This window comes from Anas acuta, chromosome 2 (assembly GCF_963932015.1).
Source record: "Anas acuta chromosome 2, bAnaAcu1.1, whole genome shotgun sequence".
NCBI classification, from domain to species: domain Eukaryota; kingdom Metazoa; phylum Chordata; class Aves; order Anseriformes; family Anatidae; genus Anas; species Anas acuta.
The window spans coordinates 78,106,757-78,125,949 of NC_088980.1; the positions used below are offsets into that span (position 1 = coordinate 78,106,757).

The following is a 19,193-nucleotide window of genomic DNA, read 5'->3' on the forward strand; positions in this document are numbered from 1 at the left end:
GCTCCACCAAATATAACGTACGCTGTGGATGATCAACTTCCGAAGCTCTTACAGGCTTTATAAACTTCCAAACAAACTTTTCACACGTGAATCGCTTCATTTAAATACGCAGCCTGTAAAATCAAATAGTCTTTGAAGTAGGAAGACATGATCAGGATTTGCCTTTTGATCTTTCCAAATTGCTTTAGCAAATAACAACCATGCCTGAAGTCTCTTCTGGAAAATTTTATTAGCAACAATGTTTACACCAGTCTTAGAAACCAAGGCTCTTTTATTATCACCGTTGAATAATCTTCCTGAAGCCTCACAAAGCGAGCTTAAGCTCCACAAATAGTGATGAATTTCAGGTAAGTTCAATTAATATCCCCATTCAAATGAGCTGTATTTTGCATTATTATTCAATCCTCTGTACATTACACATGTTAAAAAAAGGAAAATGCTTTAACAGTACCTGCTGGATCCATGCAAAACTCAATCCCGTTCTTCTGATATACAAAACAAATCATTGGATCTTGTATTAGCACCTAAAAATATGTGTTAATATAGATAGGAGGGCAGCTCACTCGTGAAAAATGATCATCTTCTACATTTTACTATAGGAGACCTAGAATTCATTGACTATAGTAACAGAATGCAGAAATTGGTTATGTTTGTTTTCAAGCAGTTTCTGTGTCAAAGACAAAAAGAGAACAGTTCCAGGTTCCACCTCCCAAACAGCATAGCTGATGAAATCAACAACCTATTTTTATGCAAACGTTTATGAATAAGCTCAGTCTTCTTACACATGAAAAGTGGTATGATGTATAGGAGAAATAAAAGTGATGTGTAAGTATGAGCCAACACTTCCGTGGGGTACACTGGAGACACAAGACATGAGGAGAGGTTTTTACAAAGCAAATTCACCTCTATGAATATGCAGTTAGTGCACCTTCTATTTGTTAAACACAGAATCTGGTCACCTTTAAGAGAAAAATAATGATGTAAGCAATTACCTGTGACCCTCTACCACTGCACCACTTCAACTTATTAGTAGAAGCAGAGGGGCAATGCTGCAAAAGAAGTTGAAATACAAAAGACTTAAGGTCAGGGGAGTTGATGCTTCTTGCTTTTTAAGTCTTCTGCTGTTCAGAGATGTTTCAGCTTTTTATTTACAGAGGGAAGCTGTAAGGAGCTGCAATCACTTCTCAAAAGTCAAAGAAGGGCAGCATCCAGCAGAGAGTAGCTTCTTGCCTTTATCTCATTGTTTTTATCCTTTCTTTATGTTTTAATGGTTTATTATCGCTCTCTAAATTACTGAACGTTTTCCTCTGATACTCTGAAATGGATTCAAAACATCAATCCATTAAGAAAAGGTAATCATACAAACTGGAAGAAGTGAGGTAGTGCTGTGGGGTCAAGTTTTAAAAAACACATTTAAGCACGCTTCACGTTGCATGTATACAAAAATTGTGCTTATGCAAATACACACTGATTAGCTCAGAAGTGAAACTTTGGGAAGACAGGTGTAGTCTGATCTTTTCAGCTACGCTTGAGTCTACTTTGGCACCTGCAATAAAGTGCTTTTAGTGATCTCCATCACACACCTACAGAAGGGTGCTCCAGACAACTACATAATTAGTACTGGAAACTAGTGCTGGTAAACACTGCTCAGAGTAGCATGGCCATTGGGCAAAGGTTTTTTTTTTTTTTTTTTTTTTTTTTCTCCCTCCCTCCGCCCCCCCAGGGAACACTGCTTAAATCCTGTGGGCCAGATTCATGCATCCTTGCTCATCAATGTGCCTGGCTACCTTATCAAATATATCTGCTATTCGTACTAGCAAAGATGCATAAATGACTCACCAAACAGGAGCTGAAGCAGGCAGAAAATTCAGAGTTCAGATTCAACTTTTTTTTGCTCATCAGAAAAGGAAGATGCAAAGATGACTCAACTACACAACAGGTACTAAGGGACTGATCCATCTCACAAGTCAGCACAACAGAAATGAATGGTTTGAAGCAGGCAAATTAAAAATAAAAACACACACATACAATGAAGCCAACAGTCAGCTGGACAAAGCATCAATAGACTTGGAGGATATTTCATTCTTTGGGAACATTCACAGCTTTTGTAGAAGTGTTTTACACAGGCCAGAGACTCCAGAAGTGAAGAAACTGGATTACATACATTAGTTGTCCAGGAGGTCAGCAGACCTGGTTGTCCTGGACTTAAACTTGTACACTACCTATGAAGTACACTTCATAGATGTTAGTGAAGGTACACACCAGCTTGATAAAGCAGTAAGATGAGAATGAAACATTATATACATTCTCTACATTCATAAATTCTCTACAAAAAATATACATTGGCATTCTCTTGCTTCAAAAGTACTATGTTCCCCACCACCCTTGAAGTTTCACAGTGTTGACTTAAAAAACACCTTTCACACATCTATCACTTTCAAAGTATATGTCCCACTGTTTAAAACAAAAGTGAGTATCTCCTTTGCTTAAGTTACTGTACCAATCTATGTAAAAGGACCAGAAGTTTATGTCTGTGGTTTAGGAGTCAGGAAGCACACTCAGCAGCAAAGCTGGAGTTAGATACATACTTCAGTTCTCTGAATTAGTATGTCATAACACTTTCCCCCTCCACACTTAATAACTGACGCAACAACACTGGGACATAGTAGTCACTTGTTACACTGCTTTTTCTCCTACAGACTTTTGAAATTAATACTTTATTATTTCATACAAGATAGTAAAAACAATAAAAACAATCCCACAAATTTTCTTAAAAATTAAAACTTAAAAACAAATCTTATTGGAAAAAAAACAAAAACAAAAACAAAAACTTGACAGTTAAAACCAAACTAACAAAACACTATATACACACTTCGAAGCAGAGGTTATGTTTTCCTGTTGGATATCAACAGGCACTCCTCATTCATCATCTGCAAGAAACTAGGTTAGGTCTCCATAGGCCACAGTCAGAGTTATTAGGTAAGTAAATATGCCACTGCTTCCGTGCCCTCCTTTTATTTCCTTGCTTCTTCGGTCTCATCTGGCTCTCTCTCTTGATGCTCTCTTTCCCACCTCATTTCTTTCAACTCTTGTCTGTATTTCCGTTCAATGAACCGTTTCTGATGGGCCATCTGGGGAAAGTTATCTGACACAAGGAAAAATATTTTATATTAATAAACAAACTGGCAACACAGAAAGCTTCTTTTTTTTTTTTCTTAAAAAAAAAAAAAAAAAAAAAAGCTTTCATGAGATGAAGGGTTGGAGGGGAATAATGTTATTACCATTTTTACTCATTTCTAATAATCCATAGAAACAAGTGCTCTCTGTCATAAGACTTTGGTTTCTTTATGATTTCCACACTTGTTTCTCCTGCAACAAACTACTGCCAAATCTAATACACTCACAAAAAAAAAAAATCTGGTATAGCAACATGGCCAGGTATTACTTAGATTTTTACATTCAGTTCCCTTAGCAACAAGTGGTCAGTACTGAAAAGTGAATGAGTCTACTGTCAGTGCTGTCAAGGTTTTTTTGCCTTGTTCTCACTCCAGGAAGCATAAGTCACTGGTTCCAAGCATTGTACAGGTGTTTCCATTATTATTTTAAATCATGCAGAATCCACTAGATGCCCCCACGTTATGGCAGGGTTCCTAATGGAAAAGTAATAGCGTGGCAGAATAGATTGCAGTAAAATCCATTCTTGAAAAAGTTAGCGCTTAGTTATGTGCCAGTACACAGGCTTAGCATAGTTTATGAGCATGGATGAGTGAAGACTGGGTAAAATAGACTAGACGCAGCTGAGGTGATGGAGAAATAGCTAGGGGGTGGATACTTGTGATTTCAGACATTTGCTGCTTGGCTGGTACACAGGTACAGTAGTGAGAAATGAGGCTGTAAATCAGCTTATGCAATTGCTCTCTATTTAGTGCACATCTGGCAGAATACAGCATTTTCTGCATGATCAGGACGCTGACATTCATCTACCTACACTGTAGACAACTGCCTGGACCTGCATCTCCAGCCAGTCTGAACGCAAGAGGTGGCAGAGTGCATGGGAGTCTGCATCTGGCAGCAAGCCCTGCTGGGATCCTACAGCAACAGAGCTCTGGGATCAGCATTAGCTGCTTGTCTGTATCTGAGATGAATGCAAAAGGTTGCTACATTGACCTTTAAAGCCATAAGCAAGTCTGGAATATGTCTTAGCAAAGGATTGCTCTAGTTAGCTACCGCAAGAGAATTCAGCTGAGGTTCCTCAGGGAGAGGCCCTTTGGCACCAAGAGAGATGGAGGCTCTGGGTGGTTTTTCCCCCAGGAGAGCTTTTCTGTTCTTTCCAGGTCCCAGGCAACAAAGATGTTTTTCAGCTGAAGAACACAGTGTGGAAGGCACCTAATTTGCAGGAGTTTCTGGCAGAGCAGAATGACTTTATTGCTATGTTTTATTGGCTGGCGAAATTTGTGTCTTTTTATAACACTACAGGAATAAAAAGTTTCCTCATCAGTTATTCACAACTTCGGTATAGGAATGTATTCTTATTTAAAACAAAACGATCTAAACAAAAGCAAATTGTTTTTAAATTGTTGTTGTATTTAAAACTCCACTGCTTTGTTTAATGGAGTTCTGGGAAATTTTGTTGCTCATGTGCACCATAAAATGAAAACTGTATTTTTGGCGTTGTGCCTGTAACATGATTCTTTAAGAACTCTGCAAAACTTAGCTTGGTAGCAACCTGTTTATAGCCCATTTATGATGTGAAGAAAGAAGTTTATATAATAAACTTACCACAACTATCATATATATAAACAGGTATGGGAAAATGACTTTTACGTGAAGTTAACTACTTATGCATTCATTAAAAAAGCACCCGAACCACTCCACAAATACACATACCAGAACAGGTGCCCATAAGGACTATGGAGCCTCCATCTCTCAGGGGGGTCAAAAATGGACTGCACAAGAACCTGAGAACATTATCTAACTGCAAAGTTGGGCTTGCTTTGAGGGGTAGCTGGAGCAAAGACCTCTAGAGATCTCTCCCTACCTACATTATTCTACAGTATCCAATCAAAAACATATCAGAAAAAAGAGGTGAGAAGTCCTTACACGAATAGGAGATGAAGTTCACAGCTCTTTGAGAAGTGGTATTCTCACAAGGAAATACAAGGAAAACTTCATGAAGATTCTATAATTATTCACTAGAGAAGTTGTGCCTTCTACTTGCCAAATTTACTGGTGAGGAGTCTACAATTAGCAAATGGATACAAAAAATTCTGGTACCCCTAGAATTACAGGGATTCATTGTCTTCTGAAAGTTTTAGGTCCTGGGATTTCCACATGCAGGGAACAGATTAAAACCCTTGGGCAACTGAAGAACTGCAGGCCTTTCAATCAAACATAAAATGTACTTTAGTCTTTCTGCTTAGATAGCTTCTGCTGCACAAAATGCATGCCATTTATTTGCTTATGGTATTTGCACATCTGGCATTTTAACTCAGCCAAAGTTTTCATATAAGATGCCTGCATACGTTCACTCCTTTCATCTCAGATTCCATTGCAATGTGGGACTGCTCCAATGCTGGCTTTCCTGTGTGTAATTTTGAAAGGTGCAAAGATCACTGGATCCTCAGCTGATAGGAGCTGTTGTTAACAGCTTAGCATCAACTTACATTAGGTGGAGACCTACCTGTTAGATTTTAACCTCACCTGCTATAAAATTTGCAATCAAAATTTATTTTCCAAATTAGCAACTGAAAATTAATTTCCTCCTCCCCAAATTAGAGTATGAGGTAAGTCTGTTTAGTCTGACATTGAACTTATCCCATTGAGATTTTTTCCATGCTTGAATATGCTATGAAATTTCATTGTTCGTGGTTCCCTCTATCTCACATTTACTGTAACATACCAACTCCCTTTAAAAAAAAACACCTATTGGTACCATTAACACCTGTTTTTACAACATTGCCTTGAAAGTACTGATAAGCAAACCTGTTGCTCAGAAGCTGACAGCATTCAACACAGCATTCAGCTGCTGTGTTCAGTTTTGCTTCTCCACATAACCTGCACCTCACTTTAGTAAAGTCCAAGGATGTAATCTAAAAATAATTTTCTTTGTTGCCCAAATATCTTACATTTTTCAAGTGCATCCATTGCAGCTCCCATTTCTGCTTGCTGAATACTGTGAAAACCAAACAAAAACATGTTAAATATAGAATCATAGTATCATTTAGGTTGGATAAGACCTCTAAGATCATCAAGTATATGATTTAACTTGTGAAGAATAAACTAAAGTATATAACAAAGTTAGTGTTTGGTAGTAAAACTCTTTGGATAACCACTAGCCAGTAATTCCCAGAGTATATATCAGCCTTTCCATAAACACATGAGCAACAGTACCACAGCTCCAGTGGAATATTTTTGAACTCTGACCAATAACACTAACAGAATATTCTACTACATTATTTACTGAAACATTTGTTTTGACCTGAGAGAAAATAGGAACAAAATTTGGTAGCGCAAATAGGGCTTACAGTTGAAGTCTTTGCAATTCTAGAAGCCAATCAAAAAACAACTAAAAATGGTAATATCAGAAAAAAGTTAAGAGCCTTGCACCCCTACTTTGCCAGCTTAAGCTGAACAACAGTCTTGCAGTAAAGCCACAAATGAAGTTGCTATTTCCTGCAAGCTGTTCTGCAGTTTCCATTCTGAGAGCCACAAGTAGAGTATTATAGTGAGCCACCTTGTTCTTCAACGCTAAAGACCCCAAAGTATACCAACTTCAAACCCTTCAGGTATTCCCAAAGCAGAAACTCATAATGACTTGAGGAAGGCTCCACAGTTTTCATCTTCTAAGGCCAACCAGACTCTTAGCTATCTTTGTGGTTGGCCATTTTGGACACCGCCACAGTCAAACTTCGACAATATGCGATTAATTTTTTTATTTATTTTTTTACTGTACCTTGGACCTTTACCACATCCTATTCTTTCCCCTTTGAAATAAACAGCTACTGTGTATGTCCTGGCATGAGATGGTCCCACTGTCTGTAGAGTCCTGAAATGAGAGACATGATTTATTCAGGCAGGAAGTATTAAAAAGCAGAACCTGTCAGTGGCACATACATCACCAAGCTCTCAGCCTGGTAAATACACTTAGTGGAACTAGCACATAGCAAGGAGCAAGAGTTGAACGATGGCTGTACAAGTTACGTTAACCCAGAGATTGCCAGGACAGTGCACATGCAATAAAAAGGAGCAATTTACATCAAATGCATCCCACTTGTATCGAGTATACTTAATTCTTCCGGGTTCAATCAAGGAGCGCTATAGGAAAATTAAAGCCTTAACCTATAGGCAAAAATGCACACTATGCATTTGTTTCAGCAAAGTGCTGAAACACTGAATACACTTGGAATAAAATCAGTTAAATTGCATGTGGCTGTGCAATTGCAAATAATCACACCAATATGATTGCATGCACTAAAATTTTAGTCCTTGAGAGTTGCACAGTTAGCAAGGACTTTATATTGAGCATAGTACACCTCTCCACATTGTGAATTATCACAGCAATTTTCCATCAGCTTTGAAAAGTTACAGTTTGTCACAAAAAAAACACCTTTCCATTTGAGCTAAAGTCTAGGACATGCATCAACAATCACCTCCTGTGGAAAAAGATAATTCCCTAGACATACAATGAGTGTTTCTTCTGCTGTCTCTTCTTCCTGTCCCAAATCTCTGCCTGCTGTCAGCTTGAGTGCTGTCCACTACCTTGTTTCTTTTTGGAAGTAGTACCAATTTCACATCAACATTTGAAGTATCTCTGTGTGCTCTGTAACTAGCATGAGCAAATAGAAGCAACCCCAAATTTAAAAGCAATACTTCTGACTGCACTGAAACAGAACCCCAAGAAAAGGTATTCAACCAGATAACAGTGAGATAACTAAGCTGTGCTACAGAAATCAATTTATCATCATAGCAAAACAAAGCAAACATTTGTTATCTGATACCTAGTGGGTTTTTACAAGAATCAGACATCATTTATTTTGTATCTATCTCCCTCACTCGAGATAAAGGTGAGCCCTCACAGAGACCCTAAGGAGTCAGGTTTCCAGTGTATCAGTTACAGTGTTGAAACAATCGTATTTCTGAAGAGCACTGTTTCTCACTGAATCACTACATTTCATTGAAAACTTCACCTCCATACATGCGACAAATGAAGACTCATTCTTCATATCTTTTTTTATATAATAATCCCAACAACACTAGCCTTGAACTTTCTTAGCCTCTCTTCTTTTGGGGGTTAACTTTGCACTCATCCCTGCATAATTGGGTGGATATGGATGCAGTATACAATCTTAAATTTCATTATTGCCTCCAAAGCAGCTAGTATGCTATTTTACAGCTCTTCACAAAAGAGAAGTAAGGCCCATCCCATCCAGCTTCAGGTACACAGGAAGACAGATACAGGGTGAATTGCACAGTGAGCATCCAACAACTGTTACCCTTCAAATACATCCAGCTGTGGATTACCAACAACCTACGATCAGGGCACGTATCAAGGCATCTATGTTTCCACAGGGATGTAGAGAAATTTCATACTACTGAAAAATAGAATGGAGGTATTTTGACTTCATATCCAAACACCTACTGTTCGATTCATTCCATATAAAATACTCATTCCTTACATTAAAGGAGAAACAAATACAGAATGATGCCAATGAAATATTCCATCAAACATACATCAAACGTAATGTTTTCCTCTCAAACTGTAAAAGATAAAAATGCTTTATAATTCTGTAATGGTTTAAAACATCTAAAACTTGTAAAAGAATAGTTCAACATTTTCCATTTTCAGACAGTGACTGGAGGGCTACGGGAAAAACAAGGTGAACACATATATCTTCCTCCATATAAAATAAAGATTGATAATTAACTGGTAGCTGTAAGATGCTGGTTCTTACTTGTAAAGAGGAATGTCTGGTTCTTTTCCTTCAGTCCTGAGAGTCAAGCAGCATTGCTGAAGCTGAGATTTAGGGTCATTCCAATCTTGATTTAAAATGAACTCCTATAAGAAGTTCACAAAGAAGATTACAGTTGAGAGACTGTGATATGAGTCTAAAACACTGCGTGTTAAAATTCAGTAGTGGTAGGAATGTAGAAAACTGACTGGCCTTACCTTTAGCCGTGGAAAAAAGCATACATTCATGAAAGTGTGAACGTATTCCAAATCTTTATCAATGTACAGGGCAGCAATAAAGGCTGGGGAGAAGGAGGAAAAAAAAAAAAAGGTTCTGTCATTTATATCCACAGAGAATGTTAATGGCTTACACTTTTAGAAACAAATATTCCTGAGTACAGTAAAGACATACTGAATTATGTTTCACAGAAGTGATCTGAGGAGGGTATTACTGTCTTGCACACACGGAAGAAAATAAAGTTGACCAAGAGGCTAAATGACTTACCCAAATCCACTCAGTCATTTAAAGACTTTCACATTTTAACCAGCAAGCCATGGCTACTTAGTAATAAATTGCTGCCGGGTACTATGAAAACATTTTATATCTAAATCACTACTGTTTGTGTGCAATTTCCATTTGCTACGAGATCTTGGCAAAAGCCAAGGAAGTCTGAATGGCTCACAAAATATATCAAAATATACAAGATATAGATCAACTTTCTTTGCATAATATTGATCATTGTTTCCACTTCCTTTGGGGAAAAAAAAAAAAAAAGTAGCACACGCTTTCATAAACAGACAAACAAATCATTTAATTTCTGTGTAACTTTCCCTCTTGTGGAATGGCCATTTTGAAACCTCCTAAAGTGTAGTTAAATGAACCACAAAAATACTCACTTCCTGATGGTACAATGTTCTTCCCATAGTTCTCATAGTACCAAGAACATACTATTGAAACATTGAAACTGCTGTTAAACAGCTTGACTCAGTGACAAGTTTGAACTTCCAAGACATTCTTTTGACCCAGTCACCATGACCATCACGGCCATCATTTGTAACCCTACAGTTTTGTATCTGCAATTACACCTTCCTCATACAGACTTCAAAAATATAGGCTAGTGTTCAAAAACTTGGTGCGCAGAGGTATAGTCATAATTTACTTGAAAAACTGAATATACATTTTTAATAACGATCTGAGCAATTTCTGATGGCTTTCATAAATAAGCCCTGAGGATAAGAAAGTTGCATAATCACTAAGCTGTTATAACCACCCTAACTCACATTCCAAGAGATCAGCCAAAGTCTTAGTTCGAAGAGCTACAGGTCTTTTCGTCTTGTCATTAGTGATGGCAAACTCTTGCATTCCCAGCTCTTCTGCCACTTTGGCCTGTGTCCTGTTGTTCACCAAAGAACTTCTCAACAGCTGCAAGAGAAAGAAGTTCCACTCAATTGTAACAATTAGAGATGCCAAACTATAAAAGGTAGGACGAGCTGGGGGGTTTGTTTTATTTTTTAAATCCTTGCTGCCTCTCACTTCTCAGTCTGAGAATGTTTTAGCACACCTCAAATGATTTTCGTACACATGCATTTTCTACCACTGATTCTTCCCTTCTCATCAATTTATTCTCTAGATATATTCCTTCTATAGATAAGTCTTGCATTTACAATGCTTTTTCTTGTGAAATTCTTTGCATTCATATGCCATCTCTTCATCAGTCCTATACTTCTTCAACTAACCTATATTCTTCTAGTCCAGGTAACGCACAAAGTTGTACACATTTATTCTACATAAAGTATAAATGTATATTTTGAAGCCTATAGAACAGTCCCCATTGTCCACTACATTACATCAGTGTAACGTTTGCTCTACTGAACTAAACTTTGCTCTACTGAAGGCACTATAGCTGAACTGATGTATTCCTGATGAAAATCTGGCTCTAACATTTTCAACACATGACAATGTCCAGGACACCTGGTTTCCCAGCAGAGCTCCCTAAGAGCTTACTGACTCTAGGCAGATTGCTAAATTAGCAATCTAATCAGAACTCTGTCAAAGATACAGCAATCTGGCACAGCCTAAAGAAGTATTTTGGTATTTCAGATTTTTGTTATATTTTCTGAACCCATGGTTAAGGTGAGCGTTGTGTTTGTGGATTTTAATTTTTTTCTTTAAATTAAACAGCATATTTTAATAAATTGGGGGATATTCTGAGAAAAATGCCTCTCTTCCACTGCTTATATATAAACGAGAGCTGAGAAGCTGGATACAATGTTTTTACCTCTTTTGTCTTCCATATCACATTTGCACAGCTTATTAGATCCAAGTTATGTGCTACCTGGCTCCAGAACGTCAACTGAGCTTATGAAAATCAAGATTTATTCACTGCACTTGATACTTCATCTCTGACAACAGATAAATAAAGAACAATATGTTCATAATTTGTTTGGCAATGATGTATGAAGCAGATACTTGCAACTTGATCTTCATAAACAAGGCAGACTGCAGAAAGGATTACTACCAGCCCTCCTAACCTGTGCTTAAACTCATCTTCTACTTGTTCCTTTCCAAAAGCCTTTTTTTTTTTTCCCATAAGATACTCTTCCTAACCAAATCCTAACTCCAACATGCAAACTATGAGACAGAAATACAGTATCATGTGAGGAAAATCCATTTTTTGCAATGGGAGAAGTAGGATTTATTTTGCTGTATTTGCAGAGTCTTTATTTTGACAGGACCCACATCCACTATTAGCACTATCATAAGTGAGCCACATACAAACTACATAGCAAATTAGAGACGGCAAGAACCACTTATCCATTCACCACTGTGGTTCTCAACTTATGCCATAGTAAACCTTGCTTCTTTTATAAGTGGAATCTAGCAAGAAGCTCAATTCCTCTTTGCAATACAGTGAGGATCTCAATTCTAATCAAAACTGAGTTGGTTTTCTTCCACTTTCACGCAGCATACTGCTACCCATGGCTGTAGCGTAAGTTAGCACTGGGGAAGTATCTTCCAGTAGCCAACAAAATTTCATTCTATTTTTTGGCAGATTATTTTGCTATCTCAAAACATGCATACAAGATTACATTCTCCTTTCCTTGTTCTTACACATACTTAATTTACAGACCTCTCTTCACAAATAATCACACTGGGAAGCCACTGCATTGCCAGTCAAGTGGTATCTTTCCATCGTTTACCAACGTTGTATTCAACAGACACCACCCATCTAATGCTCCATTATTATTTCCAAACATCTGAAGTCAAGAGGAGAAAGAACGCAGAGTTTGCTGTTTCTCTTCAGGTCCTGCATCAGTCTCCCTCCACCTCACAAGTCTCATTTCATTTGCCCTCGTATTTAAGAGACATTCAAAGACTATCTTCTTTTCCACTGCATGTACATCCCCAGAATTTAAATTTTATTCTAGGCATTGCCTACCTCTGTGTCATAATGTATTTTCAGCATCCATTCCACTCTTTGTAGTTTCCCCTAAATCTTGGACAATGTGCAGCTTGTTCTACTTGCCAACTCACTTATCATTAAATTAAGCAACACAGTGATGTTCTGATCGTTGTTTTGAGTATTTATACCCATTAATAGCAACACTTTATGTCCTTCCTGCCAAATATTTTTGGAAGATTTATCTTACTATAACAACACTGATGCATACGTTCTTAAAAGTCACCTACAAAGGAAAACAACGCCAGTCTTGGATTTCTGCCTTATGCTTTTGTTTCTTCTGTAAAGAATTAATATGACAAGGTCCCTTTTAATTTTTACATCAGAAGTTCAGGCTTCATCAACTGCTTCTCCTGAATGGTGCAGAAGAATTCACACAACGTAAATGACACTTGAGAAATGGTGAGGGAAAATGAAAATGACTTAATTAGAGCACATACTTCATCTTTTTTGTAAACACCTAAGTGGTATTTTCTTCAAAACGCACTGCCTGTCAGATACTTATCAGCACCATCCCTTCACTGATTTGCAAAATCCACTCTCAATAGCTAAGAAATCTATAGTGTTACTTTCTAATCTGAACTAGAGAACTTGACATATATTCTTAATACATGTATCACTTTTTTATTTCAATCATCAAGACTTGAAAACTAAGAAAAATTTAGCAAGCCTAAGAAAAACATCTTCCTCTCATACTGCCTAGCTGCAGTACTAAAGAAATCAGTCAATCAGGAAACCATTACATATATTACAACCCTACATCTAAAGTAATGTAAGTAACTGAAAGATCCCCAAACTAGGTTGTTCAGAGCATGAACAAGAAATGCTGAAAAGTTACCATAATCAGCAATAGCTGACTAACAATATTAAAACTAAATTCAGAAGTTATTATAGGGGCTCCAAATTAAAAGCAATAAGAAAACATCATAAAATAGATTGTAAAAATTTCCTGTCTTGAAAGATAACCCTGCCTGGTTTTGGGTTCAAAGGGTTAGAAGTCATGAATAAAACCCATGTCATGTGCCTGTTTAAATAAATGGCTTGAAACACCTGTCATTAAACATGAACTAGTCTTATCTCCCAAGTTTGTAACTGACGTCCTTAAAATTATTGATCCATTTCACAGGCAACAAAAATTATTGCACTGGGCTCACAAATCACCGTTTCCTATTCATTGCAGAGCTCGTGACTTAAAATTAACAGTCTTATTAAGAGCAGTGGTTGCTCAGGCCTCTTTTATTAATCAAATCCAGAACAATTCACTAGCGGCTCCCGTAATTTCAGTCTGCATCCCACACTTGCTCTCTCAAAGCATGATTGATGGCAGTCTCACCGTTAAGTGCCCTTCATGATGATCAGGGAAATGTATGAATAAATACTCTGTGGCTACCAGCTGCATTATGGAGTCACCCAGGAATTCCATCCTCTGATTGTGGCCTCTGAAAAATGAGACATCAATGCAGCAAAATCAATAAGCACTCAGGAAGGAAAAAACAAAACCAGCATGCACACACAAATTAAAATAAAGAGTGATCTGAAAGTGAGCCTCACTCATTTTTGAATACACTTAAGACAAATTTCCAGAGTTAACTAGGTGAGATGAAAACACAACAAACTGTTGTAATACTGACTTGGAGCAGGAAAGCAAATCAAAGTAGCTACAGATAAACACGGTTTTTAGATCACAGATCTAGGACTAATTGAAGACCAGTTGAAATCAGGTTTGTGATGGGTTAAGGTCTCTACCTGTAGCTTCTTAAAAACAAGCAAACTATTGAATCACAGAATGCTTTGGGTTGGAAAGGATCCTTAAGGATCATCCAGTTCCAACCCCCTTGTCATGGGCAGGGACACCTCCCACCAGACCAGGTTGCCCAAAGCCTCATCTGACCTGGCCTTGAGCACCTCCAGGGATGGGGCATCCACAGCTTCTCTGGGCAACCTGTGCCAGGGCCTCACCACTCATGAGTGAAAAATTCCTTCCTAATATCTAATCTAAATCTACCCTCTTTTAGTTTAAAGTCCTTTGTCCCGTCACTACACTCCGTGATAGCTTTCCCTCTACATTCTCTCTCCAGCTTTCCGTAGGCCTCCTTTAGGTACTGGAAGGTCACAATAATGTCTTCCCAGAGCCCTCTCTTCTCCAGGCTGAACAACCCCAACTCTCTGAGCCTGTTTTTCATAGGAGAGGTGATCCAGCCCTTTGGTCATCCCCATGGCCCTCCTCTGGGCTCACTCCAACAGGTCCACATCCGTCTTATGTAATCTTATGTTAGGGGAGCCCAGAGCTGAACGCAGGATTCAAGGTAGGGTCTCACAAGAGCAGAGCAGAAAAACCCCTCCCTCACCCTGCTGGCCACACTTTTTTTTGATGTATACAATGTACATGGATACGGTTGGCTTTCTAGGCTTAAGTGCACATTGCTGGCTCATGTTGATCTTCTGACCAACCATCACCCCCAGGTCCTTCTTCTCAGGGCTGCTCTCAATCCATTCTCTGCCCAGCCTGTATTTGTGCTTTGGATTGCCTCAACCCAGACGCAGGACCTTGCACTTGGCCTTCTTGAACTCTATGAGGTTCAAACTGGCCCACTTCTCAAGCCTGCTAGGTCCCTCTGGATGGCATCCCTTCCCTCCAACACGCTGACTGTACCACAGAGCTTGGTGTCATCAGCACACTTGCTGAGGGTGCACTCAATCCCACTGTGCACGTAGCTAACAAAGATATTAAACGGTTCCAGTCCCAGTATTGACCCTTGAGGAATGCCACTCACTGGTCTCCACCTGGACATTGAACTGCTGACTGCAACACTGAGTGTGACCATCCAAACTATTCCTTATCCACTGAGTGGTCTGTTCACCAAATCCACTTCTCTCCAATTCAGAGACAAGGATGTTGTGTGACACTGTAAAATGCTTTGCACAAGTCCAGGTAGATGACATCAATTGCTCTTCCCTTACCCACCAATGCTGTAACCCCATCATAGAAGGCCACATGTCAGGCATGATTTGCCCTTAGTGAAGCCACACCGGTTGTCACCAATCACCTCCTTATTCTCCATCCTTAGCATAGTTTCCAGGAAGATCTGCTCCATGATCTTGCTGGGTACGGAGGGAGACTGACTGGCCTGTAGCTCCCCAGGTCTTCCTTTTTTTTCCTTTTTTTTTTTTTTTCCCTTTTAAAAATGTGTTTCCCCTCTTCCAGTCAGTAGGAACTTCAGATTGCCATGACTTCTCGAATACAACAGACAGTGGCTTAGCAGCTTCATCTGCCAGTTCCCTCAGGACCAGTGGATGAACCTCATCTGGTCCCATGGACTTGTGCACCTTCAGGTTCCTTAGATGGTCTTGAACCTGATCTTCTCCTACAGTGGGCTATACTTGCAGTGATTTCAATAGAGAAAGATCTGTCCATTCACAAGAAATAAAAGGATCAGGGTTTACACCCATGTTCGATCCTGGACTGGATATGCACTGGTACAACACTATTTTCTTTATTACATGGTCTGGCAGCTCTAGTCAGAGACCCAAGCCTACTCTGTGTTTAGGTGCTATACACACAATATAACACAAGGGCTGTAGCTAGACCAAAAAAACATGACTTTTTTCCTCTGCCCAGATGTACCTTCAGGAGTGTTTTGCTACAGCGTCAAGAATGTTGTCCCAAAGTCAGATGAAGGAAGCTCAGAAGATACACCAGGATGGTTCTTTAACACATGTAATTCCCAAGTTATCCACTATTGACTACTGTCAGAGACAGGACACCAAGACAGGCAGGCTGACAAACATAGCTATTCTCTCTTCTGAAGAAGAGATAGAACATCTAGAGTTTGTTTGCAAACAAAGTAATTTGGGATATTAACAGCAGGGCCAACAGAGCTATACAAGGACACTTGCCGCATACTCACAGAGTCAGATGGTTAAAGCCTACTGTCCTCAGAGTGAATGCACGTGCTAGAAGCCGAACGTGAGTAAAGATGACTCCAATTGCCTCCTCAAACTCCGTAAGCTTTTGAAGAACTGGAGATGTCTCAATGAGTTGCCTGTCAGTATTAGACTCCTGCAGCTGTAAATAAAATGAAGAGTGAGTAAAGACAAACTGGTACTATTTCAGAACTTTTCAGAAAAAAGAAAACATTTTGTAAACCAAGGGCAAAGAACACAGTGAACAAGTCATTTTGTGGACAGCAGAACTGAGAAAATCCAGTTTCCCTCTGGCTTTTTTTCTTGGATATTTGCTATGCAAAGAAAACGTGAGGTCTGATGAATGCGTTTTTGCTTTTTTTTTCTTTTAAAAACACTTAAGGTGTTTATAACACATTGCTTATATGGTCTTGTCTCACGTCAATAGCACGTGCTACTTATCTTCATAAAATGTATAAAATTGTGTCAGATCTCTGATGTTAAGAAATTGCAATTGAACAACAAATTCAAAAATTAATAGAATATGGCTGTCACACCACGCATCAAGATGAGAAAACACTAATCTATTTCTCTCACTCGAGTATCAAAAATGAAGAACACTTCATATACAAAATTCATAAGGACACAATAACATCAGAAAATTAAAACGATCACTTAGGTCAGTATCTGTCTTATCAGTTTCTTGTCTAACATCTTTGACGTAGGGACACTAAAATGACTTTCTGGAGTTGGAAAATGACTTAGGCAATTTCTCCAGTCACTCTGGGCATTTGTCTTGTATAACAACGTCTAAGAGAAGGCATCCAAATGATGCCTAAAGGAAAAGCAATAATAATGCAAGTATATTAAGGACTTTCCTGATAACTATTTAATCCTCCAACTATCAATAGACTGCCCAAGTTCTATGCTGTTTAGGTATACTTAGTAACCCACAATGGGTTGTGCAAGTCATCTTCCACAAGCTTGACCCATTGTCACATACAAGCTTTCAGTATCCCCAGAAATGTTCATCAACAACTTCCACAAATCTGCTGATTTTTTTTTCCCCTAAAGAACCAGATTGGTTCAAACTTGGGTCTCAAGTTTTCTTTTTGATTATTCCTATGGCTTATACTGGAACAGGCAATTGGTTAACTGTTTGTCTAATGTTTTGGACATGTCTGTTCCAGGCCTTGCCTTCCCATCAGGCACCATCCCTGGAGGTGCTCAAGGCCAGGCTGGACGGGGCTTTGAACAACCTGGTCTGGTGGGAGGTGTCCCTGCCCATGGCAGGGGGCTGGAACCAGGTGATCTTTTAAGGTTCCTTCCAACCCAAACCATTCTGTGATCATCTCTTTTCCAGCCTGAAGATCACTAAATTACTTGCTTTTCCTCCAAGAGAAATTTTGATCCTTTCTAGGATATGTTTGTTGCCTCTACTTCTTTCTTCCCACCACCTCTTATATTTCTAGTGTATCATTGTCAAAATGCGAGGCAGAACAGCACATAATATTCAAGGTGTACACACAAGCCACATGTTTTTTGAAGTGGCATTATAATATTTTTTGTTTATTCTGTCCTTTTTCTATTAATTGATAACCTTCAGTTGGTCTTTTTTGAAACACTTAGCTTTCACCCTATGTCTTCACAAGGCTACATATCCCAGCACTAAAATCCCCTTTTTGATGATTATGGTCAGTTTGGAGTTCAGTTGCATGTGGAGCTGGGACTGTTTTTTTTTGCTTCCTTATGTGAAGCCCTTTATATTTACCTACATGGTATTTTGTTCTTTTTCACTTCATAGCTATTCACTCTTGAATTCTCACTGTCAGACTGCAATTCTTCAGCCTCCTGTTGTCCCTGCAACCCTGAATAATTTGGTGTTGTCAAACTGCCACCTCACTGCTCCACCTCCTCCCTAAGGTGGAGATGTGAACAGCCTGTATTTCAGCAAAGATACCTAGGGAAATCCACTGCTGATCTCCAGTCCCTGTAAGATGTGGAGATTTCTACTCCTTCTGTTTCTTATGTTTCAGCTATTTCTTTAAATCTTTGTAGGACTGACAATATTCACTTTTTTGTTGTTTTTTGTTCCATTTTACTTAATGTATATTTTTTTTAATCATATTTTCCACTGATTTGACTAAATCAAATGACAGGGTTACAGACCTTCCAGTTCTCTATATCTCACCCAGAGCTATTATTGTTTATTTTAAATCAGAACCTAATTTGCCATATTGTTAGAGACGCTTAATAAAAAATTAAATTGCCACTTGTCAGGCTAGCTGTACCCAAGGTGCAACTTAGGAGACCTGTGCCTCCCCTTCCTGGCAAGCAGAGAGCTAAGACAGCTTCTGAGACATGGAAGAAAGAACACTTTCATCAGAGCAGTCAGGATAGGGGTAACAAGTGACAAGCATATATAGTCTCCAATATCATACATAGATAGACAGAACGGAGATTATCTAGCAGCATATATAGTCACCAGCTCTGTAAGCAGAGTCCAAGCCTTCTCTATGAAAACAGAGACAAAGGATAAAAAATAAAATCAAAAATAAAGAAATTCAGAATGAAACTTTTCTTGGGAACTTGTGCCACCACTGAGGACAGTTGGTGCTGAATTGTGAAAGATCTTCCCACCAACATTCTTTTCTGTTTAGTTCTGTCTTACACCCACAAAGAATTGGTTTTAAAATGCTTCAGGTGCATTGATTTGTTGCTGAAGATTTTGCCTAAGTAACCATTGCAAAAATCTGTAAATCTGTCTGCAACATTTCAGATGGAAGCCTCAAAGTGACCTGCTGAAGGGTGTGCTCACAAGGAAGTTTCAAAGGAGTCAAACTGACTGCACAAAACATCAGAGATTTGGTTGGACAAAAGAA

At 38.7% G+C, this 19,193-nt stretch overlaps 1 protein-coding gene across 1 annotated transcript in view; it reads right to left on the minus strand.

Moving 5' to 3' along the window:
- Positions 1-210: 210 nt before the first annotated feature.
- Positions 211-19,193, minus strand: part of DROSHA (drosha ribonuclease III) — a 71,035-nt gene continuing 52,052 nt past the window's right edge. The window contains exons 25-32 of the mRNA XM_068670871.1: positions 16,317-16,474; positions 13,742-13,847; positions 10,229-10,370; positions 9,167-9,249; positions 8,952-9,055; positions 6,953-7,045; positions 6,126-6,172; positions 211-3,145 (exon numbers count right to left, since the gene is read on the minus strand). Of these exons, the coding sequence (XP_068526972.1) occupies positions 3,015-3,145; positions 6,126-6,172; positions 6,953-7,045; positions 8,952-9,055; positions 9,167-9,249; positions 10,229-10,370; positions 13,742-13,847; positions 16,317-16,474 (864 nt within the window). The 3' untranslated portion in view covers positions 211-3,014. The remainder of the gene's footprint in view (positions 3,146-6,125; positions 6,173-6,952; positions 7,046-8,951; positions 9,056-9,166; positions 9,250-10,228; positions 10,371-13,741; positions 13,848-16,316; positions 16,475-19,193) is intronic.